Source organism: Piliocolobus tephrosceles, chromosome 1, assembly GCF_002776525.5.
Source record: "Piliocolobus tephrosceles isolate RC106 chromosome 1, ASM277652v3, whole genome shotgun sequence".
Taxonomy (NCBI): domain Eukaryota; kingdom Metazoa; phylum Chordata; class Mammalia; order Primates; family Cercopithecidae; genus Piliocolobus; species Piliocolobus tephrosceles.
In genome coordinates, this window is record NC_045434.1 from 36,364,886 (window position 1) to 36,387,717 (window position 22,832).

The following is a 22,832-nucleotide window of genomic DNA, read 5'->3' on the forward strand; positions in this document are numbered from 1 at the left end:
GGAGAAACTTAAAACTGGCTCTTACTTTTGAAAATGTTTTTGTGGGCTCTCCTGGGGTTCCCTGCTGGACTGGACCCCTCTCTCCTGAAGTTCCCTTCACCCATTCAAGCACTGCATCTCTATCCCAGGAGTCTCTTGCAACCCCTTGCTCAGCCTCTGGGCATCTGGAGGCCGCCCACAGCCTCTTCAGTGGAGGTCTTCTCCCTGTTGAAACTTACACAATATTGACTCAAGACAGCCAGCCCCAGAGCTCTCCTCCCTTGGGATACATAGCTCAGCAACGCCTCTCACCATGGAAATCCCCTCACCAAACCTTCACCAAGTTACAGTCCTATCCATGTTTTATAAAGTGGGTGAAAGCATCCATGAATCCTGAGACAGATGTTCTTACATTCCCGTTGTACAGTCTGTGCACAGCCAGGGGAAGAGGGCCCTGCCCTAGACTCACTTTCGCCTTCTGATTTCTACCCTTTGCCGTGTCAGAACTCGTGCAGGAAGAGCCCCTCTGTGATACCCAGTGACGTTAAACTCTACGTCACAGGTTAATCTGAGTGAGAACATCTTGGAGAAAAGAAAGCCTAAGTGCCCAGAATGTCCAAGGCAGGAGCTGGGAGAGTGTAGGAAGGTCTAGATCTAGGAGGGAGGTGATAATGGGGACAGGGCTGCTCTGTCATGCAGTCACTCTGCCTCCTTCTCAGCTTTCCCCAGGGCTCTCTGCCTCTGAGAGCTGCTGGGCTCAGATAGGCCTAGTCCCTGAGGCATCATGCTAGTGTTTGTCCTTTGACCTCCAGCTTCTGGCCAAGGGTGAGAACCTGGAGGTGGTTAGCCCTGTCCCCTTGGAAGGTGGCTCTGTGGATATGGTTAATGGCTGGGTTTCCTCCCCAATACAAACATCCCTCACCCAGGGAGGCCTCTCCTCCTGGGGACCTCTGAGCCAGGGCTGAGCATCACCCCCACAGGGCATCCCTCCTCTCCCTCCTTCTCTCAGTGTAGGGTTCAGACTCTTCCGAATAATGTTGAGTGATTATTTAAAGATCAACACCGTCCTGGCCGGGCACGGTGGCTCAAGCCTGTAATCCCAGCACTTTGGGAGGCCAAAGCAGGAGGATCACTTAAGGTCAAGAGTTTGAGACCAGCCTGGCCAACGTGGTGAAACCCCATCTCTACTAAAAACACAAAATAGCCGGGCACAGTGGTGTGTGCCTGTAGTCCCAGCTACTTGGGAGGCTGAGGCAGGAGAACCACTTGAACCTGGGAGGCCGAGGCTGGAGTGGCACTCCACCCTGGGTGACAGAGTGAGACTGTGTCTCAAAAAAAAAAAAAAAATCAGCACTGTCCTGGGTTAGACTGATTGGTTAAATGAATAAACAAATAAAAGAATGTAAAGAGACCCCCAAAAATTAGCCTACCCTGGATTCCTGGAGGTCTCGGGAGGACCCTGCCTCCCCCTCCCCCAACAGCACAGCAGCCTGAACTTGCTCCTCTGGCTGTCCAGTCGCCATCTTTGGCCTGATAGAAGTCAGGATATTGGAGTAGGGGAAGGAAGTGTGCAGCCCAGGCACTGGGAAAAAATAGGACCAGGAAACGGTGGGGAAGGGGCTGGGAAAGATGTATGTTAAGAGCAGGGTCAGTCATGCAGGCAACAAGGATGCATCCACTGGGCACAGATCCAAATCCTCCAGTAGAGCAGGAGAAAACCGGCCGAGCGCCCTGCCCCGCTCAGCATCACCTCCCAGACACGTGCCCAGCATTCTGCTGCTGCCTTGGGCACAGGGTTCCAGAAGCACCACAGAGGGAAGGAGACACAGCTGGGGTAGACGTAACCTTACAGGTCTGTCCTCAGGTTCTCAGGCTGGGGCCTCGGAAACCAAGGCAGCTGCGGAGCTTTACCCTCAAGAAGCAAACCCCCGGAGAGGCTTCCACTCTAGAGCCATGGGGTCACACCTGGGGGCCAGCAGGAGCCTGTCTGTCCTCAGCCTTCCTGTCCGGCTTTCATGGGTCTTCCTCTCTCTTCTCTGGCAGGGACTGATGCCCTTGGCCATGACGCACCCCCACCTGCTGTCTGCTCAGGCGTAGCCTGCGTGACTGAGCCACCACTGCTCCAGCTGTTTCACGTAAGTGTAAGGCACGGGCCACTCCCTTTTCCCCTGGGAGAGGGTGTCTGGGCCACCAGTGGGGAAGGAGCTTCAGAAAGTCCTGGTCACAGAGGGAAGGCCCTTAGGATTCTTCAGTGGGCAGCAGGTTTGTCCTCTGGCTACCCCCATTCCCTGACTTGGCCACCACTGAGTCATTCTGCCCCAGACCTGCTGAGAAATACGCACCTCTTTCTCCTGTCCTCAGGACACCTCAGGAGGCAGCTGGTGTGTTAGAAACTCCACAGCACTGGCCCGTGGGCCCTGACGCAGACACTTGTTATCCTATGACTTTAGAAAAATGACTTAATGGTCTCGCTTCTCCTCCAGCATTGCTGGGGCTTTTGTAAGATTCAAGAATGTGTATTCGCTATCTTTTGCTACATCACAAACGACCACAAACTCAACAGCTTAAAACAATACACAATGATTCTGTTTCTGTGGGTCAGAGGTCCAGACGTGGCCGGTTGACCCTCTGCCTCAAGGTCTCAGCTGGGGTTGTCAATTTATCCCCAAGGTCAACTGGAGAAGGATCCACTTCCACTCTCATGTATGTGGCTGTTCAGTTCCTTTTGGGAGGCTGGATTGAGGGCCTCAGTCCCCAGCCAGGAATTGGCCAGAGGCCACCCTAGGTTTCTTCACACATGGGCTTCCCCAACATGGCAACTTTCAGTATCAAAACCATCAGAGACAATGGCTAGCAAGAGAATAGTCTGAATCTTATATAATCTGTTCACGGAAGTGACATCCCATTACCCATTCTGTTAGTTAGAAGCAAGTCACAGGCCACACCCATACTTGGGGTGGGGGAGTACACAAGGGCATAACTGCCAGGAGGCAGTGACCACTTGGGCCATCTCAGAGCCTGCCCGCCATAAGAGAGCATAAATGGAGCACTTTGTAAACCGTAGGCTGCCGTTTGGGTGTAAGAAGTTACTGCCAGCATTTGCATCTAATTGCAAAGAGACAATGAGCCCTCCTGAAATCATAGAGAGCCACTGAATGTGGGAATTTAAATGCTAAACTGTACCATGAGTACAGAAGTTAGCCGGGTGTGGTAGCACGCGCCTTTGGTCCCAGCTACTTGGGAGGCTGAGGTGGGAAGATCGCTTGGGCCCTGGAGGTTGAAGCAGCAGTGAGCCGAGATCACAGCACTGCATTCCAGCCTGGGCGACAGAGCAAGACCCTGTCTCAAAAAAAAAAATTTCTTTTTCCATTATACTGAGCCTTCAGGGAAACTGTTGAGAGCTGATTAGTTCATCTCACACCCTTTACATGTCCCTTCCTGGCTTATGAGAGCTCTCACGCCCATCCCCCTCATTCCTCACAGTCACACTTAAGAACTCAGAGGAGGAGAGGCGATCCTTGATTACAATTCCTTACAGTCCTACTGGCGAGGGAGACAGAGGAATGTGAGAACTGAGTGTTTTGTTCATCTTTGCTTCAGAAGTGAGAAAGGTCATTTTCCAATATGGGGTAGCTGCTCAGTGGCACAGGTGATCCTCGAACCTGGGCCTTGAGAACCCCAGCTCTGCCCACAATGCCATGCCCCCAATGTCCAGGCCATTGCTGTGCGCAACCTGTGTGGTCCTGAAGGAGGGGTGTCCCAGGACAGGGGCAGGGAGGAGGGAGGGCACTGTTCTTATACGGCTTCTCCACAATTCCCTGTCTCCTAAAACAGGCTGGGCACATCCTGGAACACTAGTCCAAGCCTGTCTGTGGGGTGGATCACTGCTGCCTCCCCAGCTTCAGGTCACTCCTAGACCACTCTGTCCATAAGCAACCCTCAGCGATGAATATGCAGGGAAGTGTTGGGGGCATGAAGTGGTGCTGTAGTGAAAGTGCCTACGCCTTCCCCAAGCTGAGATTCATCTGGCCCCGCCTCCAGATGCCCCAAGAAACCTCTGAAGCATGGCCCACCATGCACTGGGCAAAATCAAAGTGGTCTCAAACAGGGACGCTCAAGTCTGCCAATGGGATTGAGCTGAGAGATACAGTTTGCTGCCCCCTGGTGGTCTGTCAGAGTCATAACTGCCAGAGCTGTGACAAGCTAAACAGTGAGCTTTTATTAAGTCTGACACCGTGTGTCAGACATGGTGCATAAGCTTGCAGGGGATAGCAGACCACGTAAGACACAACCCCTGATCCCAGAGGACTTATAATATAGTGGAGGAGGAGTCAACATGTTTCCACATGAAAAGTTGACTCTTATCCCACCAAGTGGGATTTGAAGAGTGAACCATGAAGGGCATTGCAGTAGGAGCCCAGAAGTGAGACAGCATCAGGGCTGGGGCACTCAGGGGAGGATTCTCAGAACCTTGAAGGAAGGGCAGGATTTAAACAGACAGAAAAAGAAAGACCACACACTCCCCTGTCGAAAGCCCCCTCAGGAACCCCCACGGCCTCCAGGAGAGTTCATCCGGATTCCTTGCCCGGGTTGCCGCCTCTCCAGGCACATACCTGCCCTGGCCTGTCCCAGCCTTGCCAGATCCCTCGCAGTTCCTGGAACTGTTCTGTTCATTCTCCCTCCCCACCTTGTCTACCTAAAAGGCTGTCACTCACCTTTTAGGATTCAGCTCAATACAACACCTGCAGTGGAGCATCTCCCCCCAAGTCATTAGCTGCCGCACTCTGTGTTCCACAGTTCTGGTCTGCGATTCTGTGGCTACGAGTCTCACACGGTGTCGTAAGGGTTGCCCCGTGTATTTTCATCACTAGGCAATAAGCTGCTTCAGAACTGTGGGACTATGGCTCACACTTGTAATCCCAGCACTTTGGGAGGCCGAGGCAGGTGGATCACCCAACTTGGTGGGTGGCCAGAAATTCGAGACCAGCCTGGCCAACATGGTGAGATGCTGTTTCTACTGAAAATAGAAAAATTGGCCCAGGGTGGGGTTGCACATCTGTAATCCCAGCTACTCGGGAGGCTGAGGCACGAGAATCACTTGAACCCGGTAGGTAGAGGTTGCAGTGAGCCGAGACTGTGCCATTGCACTCCACACTGGGGGACAGAGTGAGACTCCATCTCCAAAAAAAGGAACAGTGGGACTGCATGATGGGGCAGCAGATCACGTAGGCGGAAGAAAGGGAGGTGAGGAGGGAAAGATAAATAGGGTGAGCATGCAGGAACTTGGGGGATGGCTATGCCTTTGAAGCTGTCTCTAAAAGTTTATGGGCAGATAAATGTATCCTGCAGGCAATGTGGTGCATGAGAGTCACAGAAACGCCCAGGGGTATGAAGAAAGGCTTAACAGCTGGTGGCAGGAAGGGTACTCAGAGACAAAACTGGGAAGGTTCGTTAGGAAACCATTGCGCCACTGCAGCTTGAGAGGTGACGAGTCTTCACTGGAGTGGGCGACAGAAGACTGGGGAAGCCAAAGAAGAATTTGAGGAGTTTCAATTGTGGGCAGCTGGGGGAACGTCCCATGGCCTTGTCAAACTCTCATGTGCAGCTTATTCAGTTGAGACCTTGTGAAAATGCAAACTCTGACTCACTAGTCCTGTGGAGGGCCTGAGATGCCATCTTTCCAGTGGCGCTCCCAGGTTATGCCCACGCTGCTAGTCCACAGAGCAGGAGTGGATTTGGAGCCGCGCTGCTGGGCAGGTGCAGCTCTCTAGGATGACAGTGGTGGGCAGGTGGTATGTTTGGGTGAAGAGATAAAGGTACCCCTTTTACCCGGTGAACACGCCAGGGTGCACAGCTTTGTGAGCAGAGTGCGGTTGGGTTCTAGCCCCACTTACCCTCTCAGTAATAAACAACTTGCAAAGCCCCTCGGGGCAGCTATGGTGGAGTCACCAACAGAGACAGACAGGTCAGAGGCTGGAGTCCATTTGGAGAGCAGGGTGATGACTTTAACCTGTCATAATTGAGTTTGAGGTGACCACTGGGACATCCACTGAAATGTCCATCTGCTAGCAGTTGGAGAGCCAGACTTGGCGTCTGTGGGCTCACTGATGATATGCCACACAGTGAAGAAAGCAAAATGAGGGTTGGCTGGGAATCATCTAACCCTTCCGGCCTTTTTCAGCAGGTAACTCTCTTGTTCCAACATCTCTGTCCTTTCTGTTGTCTTGCAGGTCACCGTTCCCTTTACTGAATGTAAGTGATCTAGTCATTTTTCCATCTCCAAGATGCCAAGTCCCTAGTCCCCATCCTCCTGCCCCCTTGGTCCCAGTGCAACTGGGAGGCTCAGAAATCCCCATTTACTGACCTAAAAGGATAATCTGCCTGAAGCCAGGACAGCCTCATGCCCAGAGCTTGCCTGTGTCCTGTTCATTCAGCCTCAGAAGCCAGGACCAGTCTCCCCCGTCTGGCCACAGCCTTCCGGGGCCCAGGATGCCACACACCACTCCCTCTGGGCTTGCCTTGCCCTTGCTTTTCAGGAGGGTTTGAAGAACAGAGATACCTCTAAAAGAAGTGCGGGTTTGAGCCAGAGAAAAGCCACCTGATGTTTTTGAGAGTTGGCCCTTTCCCCGCCAGCCCGGGACAAAGGCTCAGGGACCACTGGGGTGTGTGCCAGGATGGCGGGGATCAAGAGCACAGCTTTGGGGATGAACGGGCTGGGTGGAATCGCAGCCAAATTATTCTCAGCCCCCGTTTAGCATGCGTGCAGTAGGGATAGCTAATAACTGCCCCGAAGGGTCAGTTATCGCGAGGATGTGGTAAGATGCGTGGGGGTGCTTAGCGTGATGCCACACAGGGAGGAGCCCCGCAATCAGCAGCAGCTGTTCCTCTGTGTCTGGAGCCACGCAGAAGCCGGGGCTAAGAAGGGTATGAGGGGAGAGGAAAGGCGAGAAGAGCACCAAAGGGGAAAGATCGTGAGAACTTTTTGAAACTGGATAGAAGCAAGGGGCAGAATTAGCACTCAGCTTTCTCTCTTCCCTCCCGCAGCTGTTATCTGCCCTGTGCCAAACACCTCCAACTTCCCCCACTTAGGCTGGCCCGGTCTGGAGCCAGAGCCAGTCCTCAGCCTTCAGGAAGCCCCTGGGGCCTGGCCCTCCCTGCACCTGCTGCCCTCAGGCCCGCTGCCCCAGCCTCGGGGCAGTTCCAGAAAGACTCCCCCCGGCCCAGCCCAGGGCTGCAGCCACAGCTGGTCCTCAGCCCTCCGCACATCTTTGCAGAGTTTGATGGGGCGCCGGGCGGATGACAGCGGGAACGGTTGTGATCACTGGCGGAATCCTAGCTACGGTGATCCTCCTCTGCATCATTGCCGTCCTGTGCTACTGCAGGCTCCAGGTCAGTCCCCGGGACCCGTAGCTAGAGGCTGCCAGGCCACCAGCAAACCTCTTTTTCATTATGGGGGCAGAAACTGGAGGCTGACTTAAGGGCCCACAGAGCCCAAAGCCATGGAATGTGGCAGGCGTAAGTCAAGGAGGCTGGGAGTTGGGGCTGGTCAGAAGGAAGCTAAGCACCCCCCAGCCCGCCCGCTCAGAGCACACAGAAAGTGTGCTGGGGAGATACGGGGTCATTGGGTTGTGTGTCCTGCACCTCTGAGATTTCAGGGGTGTGGGAAGAGCACCATTCTGGGGAGGCTCTGAAAGCTGCCGCTAGCAGCCCCAGCCGTGTCTTCAATACACGTGTGTCCCTGCCCAAGTCAACCACAGCCCGGAGTTACTGCGAGGAGCGGTGGGAGGAGAAAGGGAAAGCAGCACTGGCCTTGCAAAGCTGGGAACAGAAACTTGTGGAGCAGGCCCCCTGGGGTTCAGTGCCTGGCACTAGGTTCTCCATGGAGCAGGGGCAGGGGCACCTGTGCACACTCTAAAATGCGTGGGGTCGGGGAAGCATTCATCCTCTCAGGCATCCCTCTCCCCTTTCGCACAGTATTACTGCTGCAAGAAGAGCGGAACCGAGGATGCAGACGAGGAGGAGGAGCGGGAGCACGACCTTCCCACACATCCCAGAGGCCCCAGCTGCAATGCCTGCAGCTCCCAAGCCCTGGACGGCAGAGGCAGCCTGGCACCTCTCACCAGCGAGCCCTGCAGCCAGCCCTGCGGGGTGGCCGCGAGCCACTGCACTACCTGCTCCCCATACAGCTCCCCCTTTTACATACGGACGGCTGACATGGTGCCCAATGGGGGTGGAGGCGAGAGGCTCTCCTTTGCTCCCACATACTACAAAGAGGGGGGACCCCCATCCCTCAAATTGGCAGCACCCCAGAGTTATCCGGTGACCTGGCCAGGCTCTGGGCGTGAGGCCTTCACCAATCCAAGGGCTATTAGTACAGACGTGTAAACCCTTCCACCCCGACCCCCACACACACCCACACTGCTGCCCTGGCGGGGGCCATGGGGGCGGTGGATGACCCTCCAGCAGCCCCACAGGGGCTTTAAGCTTTTGAGTGCATTGAGAACCCGGACAGGGCCTGGCTCCAACTCTGTGGCCCAGAGGTGGGGGACTGCTAGGTCAAGTCTGCAGCTTCACCAGTTTCTTGGTTGGGACACTCCTCTAGCAGCCCCAGCACCACGACAACCCCTTGCAGTGTGCCCCAGTCCCCTGAATTTGCTGAACTGCAAAAAGGAGCACCGGGGAAAGCTCAGCAAAGGCTCTGGAGCCCTCCAGGGTCCACGGGAGATGAAGCATCCGTGCCTAGGAGAAGCGGACAGAGGGCAAGGGGAGAAGTGAGAGCTGCAATTCCGGCATTGGAGAAGCCAGGGGCGGGGGGTCAACAGCACTGCTTCAGGAGGAGCTTGCTGAGATGAATTCAACAGCTAGTTCACAGCCAAGTTTTGTACGTTAGTTACCATAGCTGCTGCTGTCACTGTAGCTGCTCCCGTAGGGACGTTGATTCCTGAACATATCACATCTCACCTGCCCCCTTCCTCGTGGAACACGTCAAGTTGACTTTAAAGCCTAAGGTTGCCTGTGGGGACTGCACCAGAAAGTGACTGTCTAACCTTGTGTTCCCCGAAATCCTTTCTCTGCCTTAGGAACCAGCGCCCCCTGCTGGAGAAGCTTTTTCACTTTTGTTAGCCGACTTCTAGTAGCTTAGCAAAGAGACCAGCTGACTGTCTCGGCCCAGCCCACCACGCGGAGCAGCTTGCGTGGATGCAGTCCTGTGAGGGTGTGTGCATGCCCGTTCCCAGGTGTACACACACACACACCAGTCACCACGGGTAGGCACCAGGGGCTTTGTACCTTCAGGAGCTGCAGGAAGGAAAGGTCTCCCATGTACCTTCGAGAAGGAAAAGTCTGATACCCAAACAGCTTGAAGGAAAGCTGGTTAACGTGGCCAATCCCCATGGCAGCCAGCGGGCTAGTGAACAGGAAGAGCACGGAGTCTCCGTGGGGCGATGCTGTAGCGGCTGAAACCACGTCGACTCCGCCAGAGCCCGGCAGTCTACGTGAGCATCCACCTGTGATGCCATTGAGCAGGATCTTCAACCCTCCAGAGCGACAGCCCAGTCCTGAGGATGGGAGGGACGTGACTTAGGGATTCCACGCTCGCCGCCCTCCCTTGGCCGCCCTACTCCCCAGTCTCCTGGCAATGAGCCTTTTATTGTGTCTCACACCAGCCTCATTTCCAACTCCGACTTCCCACTTAGAATGTGTCAGTGGCTTTATGCTTTGTGAGTATCTTGATGAGTTTTCCAGTGGCCTCTGCAGAAGCTGGCCCCCTTCTAAGGGCATAGCTAACGCCCCTCCCACTCCTGAGTCACTGAATTCAAGGAGGGTGGGGCAGGGAAAGGGCTAGCCCCCCTGCTGAAATCTTGATTCTGCATTTGACAAAGGTCAGGGTGCCGCTGAGAGAGCAGGGAGCGGGCAGGGAAGAGGAGAGGAATGCACATCTTTTGCGCCACTGTTAAGGCACCTGTCACCTCACATCTCAATCTAGAATCAAAGTGCCCTGGGTTGAGAAACAGACCTGGGCTCTGGTCACACTTTGGTCACTCATTAGCTCTAGGACTAGTCACTAATCTCTGAGATTCCATTTATTCCAGGGAAACGAGGCTTGCCCAGATAGACTAAGAACCCTTTAGTGCTCCAAAAAGTGAGAATTTCCGAAAAAGATCTGCCAGCCCAGACCACTCCCTCTTGCCCCAATCCTGGCAGGGCCTGGATGTATTTACCCAACTCTCTGATCTTGTGTGCAGGGATGCTTGCTGATGGATGAAAGACCACCATAAAACAAGATCAGCAGCAAAACAATTTTAATTGTCAGTGAAAAGCAAACATGTTTGTCAGACTCTCCTATGGAGTCACTTCAAATGGTAACTTCTCTTGTACCAGGAAGCAGCTGTAGGTGGGGTAGTGGGATCTGTCTCCTGGCACAGAGGGGCAGCTTTCGGCAGCAGTTTCAGCACGCGCGTCCCACAGCCAGCCCTAACTGGGCCAAGTGCAAGCTCCTGACGAGCTGCTGGGCCTGGCAGCGTTCCCCACTTCCTAGTGCCTTGCTCCCCTGGAATTCCACAGCCAATCAACCACAGCAGCCACGTCCTCCTCGCCAGAAAAGACATCATTCCTACATCCTGCCTTTGTAAAAATCAAGACCCAATTAACCATCACCCGCTTCTTGCCCCGATCGATGGGGTCCCTGAGTGCAAGCGTCCTGTGCAATCCCCTCCCTCCTACCACTTTCCTAGCTAAGCCTTGCCAGCCCCACAAATCACAATCTGGGTTTGGGGCATTGGAGAGACAGTGGGCCCCAGCTCTTCCCCACATAGCCCACGCTGCTCAGGGCACGGTCTCCAACCAGGCTGGAGATTGTCTGCCTGCCCGCTGCAGCTGCAGGCCCCCACCCTGTGGAAAAGGGAGCTCCCCCACTTAACTACACTGTCCTTTTCTGCTGTCTAGTCTGTGCTAAGGGACACTATTTGTACTCTTTTCAAACGGTGCCCTAAATTGGAAGAGAAGGAGGGGCCAGGAACACAGCCCTCTCCACAGTCTTTCTCCACCTCCACTTCACCACTCCTGCTGTAGACTTCTTGTCTTGCATCTTTGACAACTTGGAGTCGCAACCGAGTGAATGTCGGAATAAATGAGAGATTCGAAGTAGAAATCCCACAGGGTCCTTCGTTCTTCACCGGGGGAAGTGAAGGGAGCAGTTGGTGTGGATTTAAGGGTGAAGCCTCCTCGTCAACACCCAGAGCGTCTGTGTTCAACGCTCTCCCTGCTCCCACGCTAGCAAACGTCCACCTTGTTGCCTGGCATGCCCCCATTGCCTCGGTCAGAGTTCAATCGGCGGAGATTTGCTGCTTGTTGGGAAAGTGGCTGAAGGGACCTGCTAAGGATAGTGAGTTTCCCTGGGGGGTAACCCAGGCCTCAGCCCCTGCTCCTGCCCTTCCCCCCTTCCCAACCCACCACATACCTTCCAGGCTGGTGGTCTTCCCGCCTGTGTAGCTCGGGGTAAAATCACTTCTCTGAAGCCTCAGGAGATCATGTCACATGGCCAGCCCTTTGTTACAGGGGCAGCAAGGGAAGTGGGGAATGGGGACCAGATCCCCAGTGCAGCCCAGCAGAGACTACAAAAGCAGAGAGGGCTGGAGGGGGACTGGAGAACTGGAAACTAGCTTTGTGTGTGGAAGGGAGAATTCGGGGATGAAGTGAGCGTGTCGTGTGTGTGTGTGTGTGTGTGCGCGCGCGCATGTGCACATGGCTGTGTACGAGAGAGCTGCTCTCTCCCCACCTCAGGGCCTCAGGGCGAGCCCTGATTGCAGCTTAGGGGTGCAGCAGGCAGCCTTCCCCAGCAGTCCAGCACCCAGGCCTCCAGCCCTGCAGCAGCAGCCTTCCCTAGCACCAGTGGGAGCACAGCTTCCTTCACCCTCAGCCCAGGGAGCAGTTGGCCACAGCTCTGTCACCACAGCTGTCCTATGGGAACAGAAACCGGACCCTGAGGCACACTCATCCTCACACCCATCCCAACCTCCAGCCATCTCCTTTGCTGCCGCAGGGCAGCCAGCTCCCACCTGGCCTCCAGCCTCTCACCCGGCACATCTGCTTGGCCTCATGCTTGCTGGTGGGTCACAGCCCTGACCCAGCTCTTCTCCCTGGAGGCCCTCAATTGCCCTCAGCCTCAGCTCCAGCTGGGGAGGAGGGTGCAGGAGCAGCTTGAGTCAGACTGAGGAATGCAAGGGAGGTGCTGGCCGTCCTTGTCACTGTTCTTTGGAAAATGCCTCCGTCAGTGCCTGAAGTTCAAGGAGTGTGGGCTGTTTTCTTTCTGAGCTATGAGCAAATCGAGCTGGGGGACTCCGGGGCATGCTGCGCTAGCCCGGGAGTCTCGGCCTTGGGTGGTTTGGTGGTCTTGCCCTGGAAATAATCAGTGGTCCCCGAGCAGCACCTGTAAACTTGAACGTAGAAAGCTGGGTGAAAAGTTTCCATCTTCTGCACTGTTCAGGCCCAAAACAGTGCGAGGCAGAGGCCCTCATCAAAGTGGCACATTGCCCTCATACCCAGGGGCCTTCCAACCAACAGCTCTGGCACCCCAGATTCCAGCAGCCCCATGATGGCATTATCCAGCCCACATCCCCAAAACCTGTCCCTGGCATTCTGCCCCTGAGGCTTCTGGGGGGACTTCAAGGAGAAGCTTCTTTCACCATAAAAATGTCTCACCCAGTTTTCTACGCTCAAGTTTACAAGTGCTGTTCAGGGTCTATTGATTATTTATAGGAGAAGATTGCCAAACTACCTAAGGCTGAGACTCCTGGGATAGGGCAGCATAGCCCAGAATGCCCCAGCTTGATTTGCTCAGAACTCAGAAAGAAAACGGCCCACACTCCTTGAACCCCAGGCACTGACAGAGGCATTTCCTAAAGAAGAGTGACAAGGACAGCCAGCACCTGCCCTGCGCTCCTCAGTCTGACTCAAGCTACTCCTCCGCCCTCCTCCCCAGCTGGCCCCTCTCTCCACCAGCTCCCCCTCCCAACGGCCATCCTTCCTTCGTTGCCCATCAGCTCACTGGGTGGAGAACCACGTAGTGCACAACCTCTCAGAACACACCACTTGCACCTCCACAGCGTGCCTCAGGAGGAGTTGCACATGGCTCCATCCTCCAGCCCAGCACACAGCACCCCTCACCGCAGCTGGCTCGTGCTGAGGATGGCAGGAAGAGGTGAAGGAGGAGCTCCTGGGTCACAAAGCCGTTATCTCTTTTCTCCTGTGACCTGACACCCCAGCAGACACAGCAGTCTAGTGGCAGCAGTTAGAAGGTGGGATATGGAAGCAGACTTCAGCTGGAATCCTGGCTCTACCACTTACTGTGTGACTTTAGGCAACTTTGGGGACCTCTCTGTGTCTCAGTTTTCTCACTTGTAAAGTTGGGGTCATAATGCCCACTGTATTCCATTAAAATGAAGTGAGCTGGCTGGGTGCGGTGGCTCACTTCTGTAATCCCAGCACTTTGGGAGGCAGAGGTGGGCAGATCGCCTGAGCTCAGAAGTTCGAGACCACCCTGGGCAACATGGTCAAATCCTGTCTCTACTAAAACACAAAAAATTTGCCAGACAAAGTGGAGGCACCTGTAGTCCCTGCTACTTGGGAAGCTAAGGCACTGAGAATCACTTGAGTTCCAGAGGCGAAGGTTGCAGTGAGCCGAGATTGCACCACTGCACTCCAGCTTGGGCTACATAGTGAGACACCATCTCAAAAAATAAAAAAATTAGGTAAGCTGACACCTCACTTAATTTTAATGGATACAGTGGGCATTCTGGTCCCAATGTGATGCCTCACATTAATGATAATGGCACATGTGGTAGCCACTATCATTAGCAGTACAGCCAAGTCCAAACTCTACCACTCACAACATGACAGCCAATAAGTTGAGAGAAGGTGTTGGGCTAAGGAAGGTGACTTTATTTCCAGAAGCTTCCAACTGAGAAGATGGAAGACCAATGTCCTAAAGAACCTTTTCTCTTTTTTTCTTTTTTCTTTTCTTTTTTTTTCTTTTTTTTTTTTTTTTGAGTTGGAGTCCCATTCTGTTGCCCAGGCTGAAGTGGCACAATCTTCAGCTCACTGCAACCTCCACCTCCTGGGTTCAAGCAATTCTCCTGCCTAGGCCTCCCAAGTAGCTGGGATCATAGGTGCCTGCCACCACACCCAGCTAATTTTTGTGTTTTTAGTAGAGACGGGGTTTCACCATACTGGCCAGGCTGGTCTCTTGGCCAGGCTGGTCTTGAACTCCTGACCTCGTGATCCTCCTGCCTCAGTCTCCGAAAGAGCCCTGAGGGATGCCTTGTTAGTGGAGAGCGGCCTCCAGCACATCCTGCATGTCTTAGGACAGGACACGCCACGCCTTCCTGCTCTGGAACAGGGACTTGGCTCCCTTTGAGCCTCTCTGGGGGCTTTCAACAGGCAAAGGGCCTGTTATGCTCCAACTGCTGAACAATTTTCTCCCCACAAGGTCAAGGGCAGAAGGCTAGAGTGAAAAACAGTGTCAGCTGGCACAGGTTCATTCACATGGTATGAAAAATTTTTAATTTTTTTTGTTGTTTATTTTTTGAGATGGAATCTCACTCTGTCACCCAGGCTGGAGTGCAGTAGCACGATCTCGGCTCACTGCAACCTCTGCCTCCCAGGTTCAAGCAATTATCCTGCCTCAGCCTCCTGAGGAGCTGGGATTACAGGTGTGCACCACCACGCCCGGCCAATTTTTGTATTTTTAGTAGAGACAATTTTTGTATTTTTGTATTTTTAGTTTCACCATGTTGGCCAGGCTGGTCTAGAACTCCTGACTTCATGATCTGCCCACCTTGGCCTCTCAAAGTGCTGGGATTATAGGCATGAGCCACTGCGCCTGGCCCGTGAATTTTTTTTAAATATTTTTGTTGGTCAGAAGTGGTGGCTCACACCTGTGATCCCAGCACTTTGGGAGGCCAAGGCAGGTGGATCAGCTGAGGTCAGGAGTCCAAGACCAGCCTGACCAACATGGTAAAACCCCGTCTCTACTAAAAATACAAAAATTAGCTGAGTGTGGTAGTGCATGCCTGTAATCCCAGCTACTTGGGAGGCTGAGACAGGAGAACTGCTTGAACCCGGGAGGCGGAAGTTGCTGTGAGCCGAGATGGTGTCATTACACTCCAGTCTGGGCAATGAGAAAAACTCCATCAAAAAATATATGTATCTGTTTTCGTTGCAGTAAAAACAAACATATACTATATAATATAAAATTTGTGATTTTAACCTTTTTAAATTCAGTATACAATTTAGTGGTATTAATAAATATTCACAGTGCTGGTCCAGTGTGGTGGTTCATGCTTGTAATCCCAGCACTTCGGGAGGCCAAGATGGGAGGATCACTTGAGCCCAGGAGCTCTAGACCAGCCTGGGCAACACAGCAAGACCCTGTCTCTATGAAAAATAGGAAAAAGTAGCCAGGTGTAGTGGCACATGCCTGTGGTACCAGCTCCTTGAAAGGCTGAGGTGGGAGGATCACTCGAGCCCAGGAGTTTGAGGCTGCAGTGAGCTGTGACTGTACCACTACGGTCCAGACTGGGTGCCAGAGGGAGACTCTGTCTCTCAAAACTAAAAATAAAAGGCCGAGTGCGGTGGCTCATGCCTGTAATCTCAGTACTTTGGGAGGCAGAGGTGGGTGGATCACGAGGTCGGTAGATAGAGACCAGCCTAGCCAATATGGTGAAACCCTGTCTCTACTAAAAATACAAAAATTAGCTGGGTATGGTGGTGCGCGCCTGTAATCCCAGCCACCCGGGAGGCTGAGGCAGAGGAATCGCTTGAAGCCAGAAGGCAGAGGTTGCAGTGAGCCGAGATTGCACCACTGTACTCCAGCCTGGGCGACAGAGTGAGACTCCATCTCAAAATAAATAGATTTAATTAATTAATATTCACAGTATTGTGCAACCTTTACCATTATGTTTCCAAAGATTTTTCTTTTTCTTCTTTGCTTTATTTGAAACAGTATATAGGGTCTGGCTTTGTCACTAAGGCTGGAGTGCAGTGGTGCAATCTCAGCTCATTGTAACCTCTGCCTCCCAGGCTCAAGCGATCCTCCCACCTCAGCCTCCCAAGTAGCTGGGACTATAGGCATGCACCACCACGCTTGGCTAATTTTTGTATTTTTGGGTATAGTTGGGGTTTTACTATATTGCCCAGGGTGGTCTCGAACTTCTGAGCTCAAACAATCTCCTCCCTGCCTTGGCCTCCTAAAGTCCTGGGATTACAAGCATGAGCCACCGAACCCGGCCTCCAAAGATTTTTCATCACTCTAAGCAGAAACTCTGGAACCATTCATGTTTGAATTATTTTTAACAGATATGTTCGATTTTTGTATGTAAGCAAGGCTTGGAGGTAGGTTCATCCTGTTGGAAGGATGGGGCTCAGTAAATCTGTAGGTAGGCAGGATGATGAGGGGTCATCACTCCTGTTCCCCCAGGATGAAATCTCCTAAGCAAACACTGACTTCAAGAAACTCCAAATATAAAGGGATTGGAATGCAGCTTCACAGCCTGTCCTGGGGGACATGCTGGGGAGGCTTGCGTAAGCGTAGATTTTAGACAGTGGAGACTTGAGCGAAGCAGGGCTAGTGGAGACTGAAGTGGAGCGAAGGCAGTGAGACACCTGGGAGCGGGAGGGCGCAGGGCTCGGGCGGAGACAGTGGTGAGGTGGGCGGCTCAGCCTCATGCAGCCTGGCCTGGCCTCCTTCCTCCCAGGCTGTGAGCACACTGAGGTCCTGGGCTGTGCCAGCCGAGGAGACAGATGGCAGAAGCCTCGGGGCAGACCACTCACAGGTCCTCGGGCAGAAGCTGTCCACTGGGGTAGACCCCACAGCCTTCTCCTCTCCAGACCTCGCTGCACTGGGCCATCTCATGGTCCCAGAATGTCCCAGCAAGTGGAGCCCTGACCACAAGGAGTAGGGGTGAGGGAACAAACCAGGCACACACTCCTGGCATCACCAGACCTCTGCCCCGAACCCCACCCAAACGGATCCATTTAAATGATCCTGAGATCTAGGCCCCGCTGGGATGCAATAGAAATGTGAGCATATCAGGTATTCAAAAAGGGTCTGTGCCCCTCCCCCAAATAGCTCAAAAACAACAACTCTAGAAATTTTCTCCGTCTACCTGAATGAGTTTTCAGTTACAATTCTGACCCCATGCACCCTTCTCCACCCACCCAAATCCTACCTGTCTTTCAAATCTTGTCCAGGATTCTATGATTTATTCCCCTGAGGCCCCTGGAAGCCATCATTCCCTTTTCTGGATAAGCAAAACATCCTCTCTCCACCTCCCTGCGTGTTGCTGGATTGCTGGTATCTGGCACGCCCTTTATTTTCCCTTGCAGACGGATTGTTCCTCCAGGCTGCATTCCCCACTGCACTGGCCCCAGCACCCAGCACAGGGCCTTGCACACGCTTTGCAGCCAGCCAAAGCCGACTAAAGGAACCAGATGCACTCCTGTCTTTCATAGGCTGGAGGGTTTTTTTTCTTTCAAAGTCTTTTATTGTGGTAAAATACACATATAAAGCTTATCACCGCCACCATTAAGTGGGCAGCAGTTCGGTGGTATCAAGCACATTCATAATGTGCCACCGTCACCACCAACCACTGCCATGACTCTTCATCTTGCAAAATCGAAACTCTGTACCCATAAAACAAAAGCTCCCCATTCCCTCGACCCCCAGCCCCAGGCAACCACCATTCTAACTTTCTGCCTTTATAATTTTGCTATCCTCTAAGTACCTCACATAAGTGGAACCATACAGTATTTGTCTTTTTGTGAATGGCTTGTTTCACTCAGCATAATGTCCTCATCTCATGTGGCAGGTCAGAATTTCCTTCCTTTTAAGGCTGAATAATATGCCACTGTATTATGCTGTATTTTACTTATCCATTCATCTGTGGATGGATAAATGGGTTGTTTCCACGTTTTAGTTACCGTGAATAGCACTGCTATGAACATGGGTGTAAAAATACATTATTGAAAGCCAGGCATGGGGGCTCATGCCTGTAATCTCAGCGCTTTGGGAGGCTGAGGCAGGCAGATCACCTGAAGTCAGGAGTTTGAGACCAGCCTGGCCAACATGGTGAAACCCTATCTCTACTAAAAATACAAAAACTAGCCGGGCGTGGTGGTGGGCACCTGTAATCCCAGCTGCTCAGGAGGCTGAAGCAGGAGAATCACTTGAACCCAGGAGGCAGAGGTCGCAGTGAGCCGAGATCACACCATTGCACTCCAGCAATGAGTTTCCAAAAGGGAAACTCCATCTCAAAAAAAAAAAAGAAAAAGAAAAAAGAAAAAAGAAAAGAAATACATTGTTGAGACCATGCTTTCCATTCTTTTGGGAATTCTACTTCTGTCCCTGGAAGTAGAGTTGCTGGATCATGTGGTAATACTATTTGCAATTTTTTGAGGAACCACCATCCCATTTGCCACCAGCAGCTGCACCATTTTGTAATCCCACCAACAGTGTCCCAGAGTTCAATTCTTCCACATCCTGTTAGGTTACAAGGTTTAAGAGGATAAAATACTGGGGCTTCATTTACACCGAAGCACATGATGACCGTAGAGGTTTAGTAAGATTGCAGTTTGAACTCCTGGGGATAATGATTCCACAGTCCGACCATTTGCAACAAATGGGGTAATTCTGAGGACTTGGAGCAGGGGCATCTGCTCGGAGCTGTACCTCAGAGCACTCGGAGACCTGCCAGGGTTTTCCTCATCAGCTTCATGATCTGGAGCACAAAGTATTGAACAACCAAAGCCACACTCCTTTGGTAGCATCTGAGTTTTCAGTTTCTTTCTCCCTGCTTCTCTGAGCTTCTTCCCTTTTGGGATTTACACAGCAATAAGGACCAACCTAACAAAATTAGCTGGTCATTTATAGATTCTTCCAGACTGGAGCTCCCCAAAGCCAACTTACCCAATATGGTTCCATCACCTTTCTTGCTTCCGTGTCTAGCTGTGAAAGGTAGGATTCTAGAGCCATTGGCAGCCGTCTGGAGGTCAGGACTTGGACTTTTTCAGGTGCAGGTTTTTCAGGAGCTGCTGACTGACCTGGGTATCCAGGTCCAGAGAGGTATCCACGGACACTGCTGTCTCCCAAAGGCAGTGGCATGAAACCAAGAGCACTGCTGCAATGTAAAGCACCCTGAGTGGCCGGGCAGGGCTGCAAGACATAAGGCCATGGTTCTCTCCTGGAGTGGGCACACTGAGGACAGTCAGCCTCTTGGTACATCAGTAGCAACTGTGGCTCTGCCCCTTGCACAGGAGCATGGGGAACCAACACGCATCGTCCAGCCTGGGACCAGTGTCTAGAACCATTCCCAGCCTAGCCAGTGGAGACTCCAGGGCCAATCCCTCTTCTTCCAGCTGCGCATCAGGCCCTGCTCCTGAGCTGTGCCTGCCCAGCGGCTCTGCTCGCCCTGCCTCCTCTGCTACTGACTCCACAAAGCCCCTTGGGCCCAACTGGAAACCTGGAAATGGCCTTTCCCTGCTGCACATATCTGATAGTACTTGGACTGGCCGGGGCACAGGGCACAGTTTGAACCCTGGGACACCTGGAAGCTGCAGGCAGAGAAGGATTGAGCCAGGGAGGTCCATTGAGAGTACAATGGACCTCTGTATCATGTGGGTGGGAGGTGCAAGAGAGCTCCAGAGTGAGGGCTTCCGCCGGCCCCCGCCATGGCCCTTCCCAGGCTGCCAGTCCTGCAGTTACGGGTGCCGTAGACAATATGCACCTCCAAGGAGGGAGATGGGGAGGTGTCCCCTGTAAAACAAGAATGCTGAGAAAGCCTCAAATGGAAGCAAACAGCCATTTTCCACACCCCCAGATAGTTCAATGGTAGGTTCTTGTAAATACTATACTTCCCTGGCTCACTAAGATTTCCCCACTGTGGAAAGACCAGTGGCCTCGGGCCCTGGATCTAGGTTCTGGGCTCAGGTCTGCACTATAACCTATAGCCTTAGGCAGTCACTTAGCCCCTTGGTTTCCCCATCTGCAAAATGACCCTCTCAGTCATTCCAGGTTAATATTTCATGCCCTCCCCCCTTTTTTCCTAGACTTTCTTGACTTACAGGCCTCTAGGCAAAGAAATTCAAAGCCAAAGTGTAAGAAACCTATTGGTAACCCAAGTCCAGTCAAATGAAGCTAGGACATTTCAATAAAGACAAAACAACTTGATTTTCAGAAATCCAACTCATCTGCAACTTTCAGGAGTCTCCATGTTGCATGAAGTTAGGTAGAAAGGGGCCAGAAACGATCATTCTCTTGGTGAGCCCAGTGGTTTTCTCTACAATTGCGTCCACAACTTTGACTCCTGAGATCCATTACTCTAATGGTGAACCGACGGGCTCCTACACTGAAATGTGCAGTAAGGCCAATCCGTGCCTGGAGTTTGAAAAAATTGCCATTACAGAGGAGAGTTAACAGAGAGAAAACTGTTTATTCAACTAACATTTGTTGAGGACCTAAACTAGGCGCCAAACGTTTGTGCTAGGTGTTAGAGAAATAAAAATGAAAATACCACCCCAGCCCTCAAGGAGCTTATTAAACTCCAGGGTGGAAAATTAACACGTATTTTCACAGGTGAGGTATAAACCTTCCCAGGTACTGACTTGCTTGAGACTAAAATAAACACAGTGGAGATTGCAGGTAGGAAGTGGAGTCAAGTGTTCAAAGATTGGCCATAATCAGAGACTGGGTGGGTCCCTCTGTCTGCCAAATGTGGAATCATTACTTTAGGAAGCTGATGCTAGCCTCGGTGTTTCTTTTCCACCAGACTTTGTCCTCAGGAAAAGAGTGAAATTATCACAGATGGGTCTAGATCACTAGAGGAGGGGCAGGGAGCTATCAATCAAAGCATTTTGTAGATAGTGAAGACAGACTTGCTACCAAGCAATGGACTTGCTGCCCAACACACAGAGAAGCCAATACTATGGCACTGGGCTTTGAGAAAAGAAAGGCTGGCCAGGCGCGGTGGCTCACGCCTGTAATCCCAGCACTTTGGGAGGCCAAGGTGGGCGGATCACGAAGTCAGGAGTTCGAGACCAGACTGGCCAACATAGTGAAACTCTGTCTCTACTAAAAATACAAAAAAATTAGCTGGGCGTGGTGGCGGGCGCCTGTCATCCCAGCTACTCAGGAGGCTAAGGCAGGAGAATCACTTGAACCCAGGAAGTGAGGTTGCAGTGAGCCGAGATCGTGCCACTGCACTCCAGGGTGGGTGACAGAGTAAGACTCCATCTCAGAAAAAAAAAGAAGAAAAGAAAGACTTTGTTCTGAGGTCAACTGCTAAGGAGGCAGCAGTTAAAACTCAAATCTGTCTCCCAGATCTGGGTTTTGGGACAAGTTTTATGGGTTAGGAAGGACAGCTTGGTATGTGAAAGTGCTGGCAGGGCAGGATTTGATTGGAAGGACTTCAAATGAGACGACTTTTGGTAAGGCATGGGGAGGGGTCTTATCACCAGAAATTCCTAGACAATTGACCCACCCACTTTTGAAAATGTTCCAGTGCAGGTTCCACCTATGTCCCAAACTTTTAGTTCCATGGTTGGGGAGAGACTTTGGTTCCAGGTGTCATTTGAGGTCGAAGTTTTCTTTTCTGTGCATGCCCTGGCTGCATAAGTTGCAACTTCTCTGCTCTGTGTCTGCAAAACAACTGGACATTCTGCTATCCACAGAGTAAGGCCAGATAAGACTGGTCTGCTGGTTACAGACTGAAATTCAACCAGAGATGGATGCAGATATGCAGAGGATGTGCTAGGTGAAAGGCTACAGTCTTGAGAAGGTAGACAGAAATAATGTGGTAAATGAAAGCAATAAGGGGAGAAAGAAGACAGATGCTAAGACATGCGCCTGACCATTAGAATTACAGAGTTCTAGAGCTAGAAGGATCGTCAGAGGTCATCACATCCACCCCCACCGCAATGCATGACCACAGAAACCATCTGACAGGAAAGAGTGTGTCCAGTTTTGAAGGATAATCAAACAATCCTGGAGGACAAGGTGTTCATTACAGAGCAAAGCCAGCCCTGGCAGAGCCTGACTTATGGGTGCTCGTCAACTATTATTGAGTCAACCAGCTGCAAAGGCTCAAGGGAAAGGGCTTGCATTTGTCCTTCTCATTCCTCTCACAGAACTCAAGCGCCTGCTACCTTGCTGTAAAAGGGAAGAAAAGGACAGAGGCTACGGAAGATACGTAGGCAGAAGATACTTAAAAAGGGGTTATAACTCTCATGTGTTCATTTTTTAGACACTGGAACCACACAGGGACTAAAACAGGAGACTCAGGAGTGGCTACAGGACGAGAAAGAAGCAGATGGAAGATGCAGGACTTCCTACATCTTTGTGATTCTACAGGAAAGTGTGTTTACAGGAGCTGGATAAATGTAGCAGGCCTTGGCCACAGGGGCACTTTTGTCTGTACCCCACATGGCTAATAGAGCCAAGGCCCTGTCACAGCATCATCTCGGTTGCGGCCATGAGGCCAGGTCACAGCCAGCCTAAGGCAGTGTTGAGGATGAGGAGATGGTGGAATCTGGTACCCCCTGGCGGGGCAGCTACAGGTGAATCCAACCCAGCAGGCACCACTCAACAAAACTACCTTCACCTCCCAGATAGCCACAGCTCAGTGGGCCGCCGCCATTTTACAGCATCACCTCACAGCAAAAAAGCCAGTTCTCACTCCAGTTTTTAACATTTTAAGAATGTGAAACTAGAGCAAATTTCACATAACAATGCATAGTTGTGGTTTTTCTCACAAGGATGTTTCTGCTCCTCCCATTGGCATCTGCTTTAAACATGAAGTGGAATA

The 22,832-nt window shown here is 52.2% G+C and overlaps 1 protein-coding gene across 1 annotated transcript; it reads left to right on the forward strand.

Moving 5' to 3' along the window:
- The first annotated feature begins 2,021 nt into the window (after nucleotides 1-2,021).
- FAM163A (family with sequence similarity 163 member A) lies at nucleotides 2,022-8,364 on the forward strand. The gene is made up of 4 exons (XM_023194266.1): nucleotides 2,022-2,114; nucleotides 6,210-6,231; nucleotides 7,254-7,368; nucleotides 7,954-8,364. Exons 3-4 carry the CDS (start codon nucleotides 7,276-7,278, stop codon nucleotides 8,362-8,364), a joined length of 504 nt encoding a protein of 167 aa, XP_023050034.1. The 5' UTR covers nucleotides 2,022-2,114; nucleotides 6,210-6,231; nucleotides 7,254-7,275.
- The last annotated feature ends 14,468 nt before the right edge of the window (nucleotides 8,365-22,832 follow it).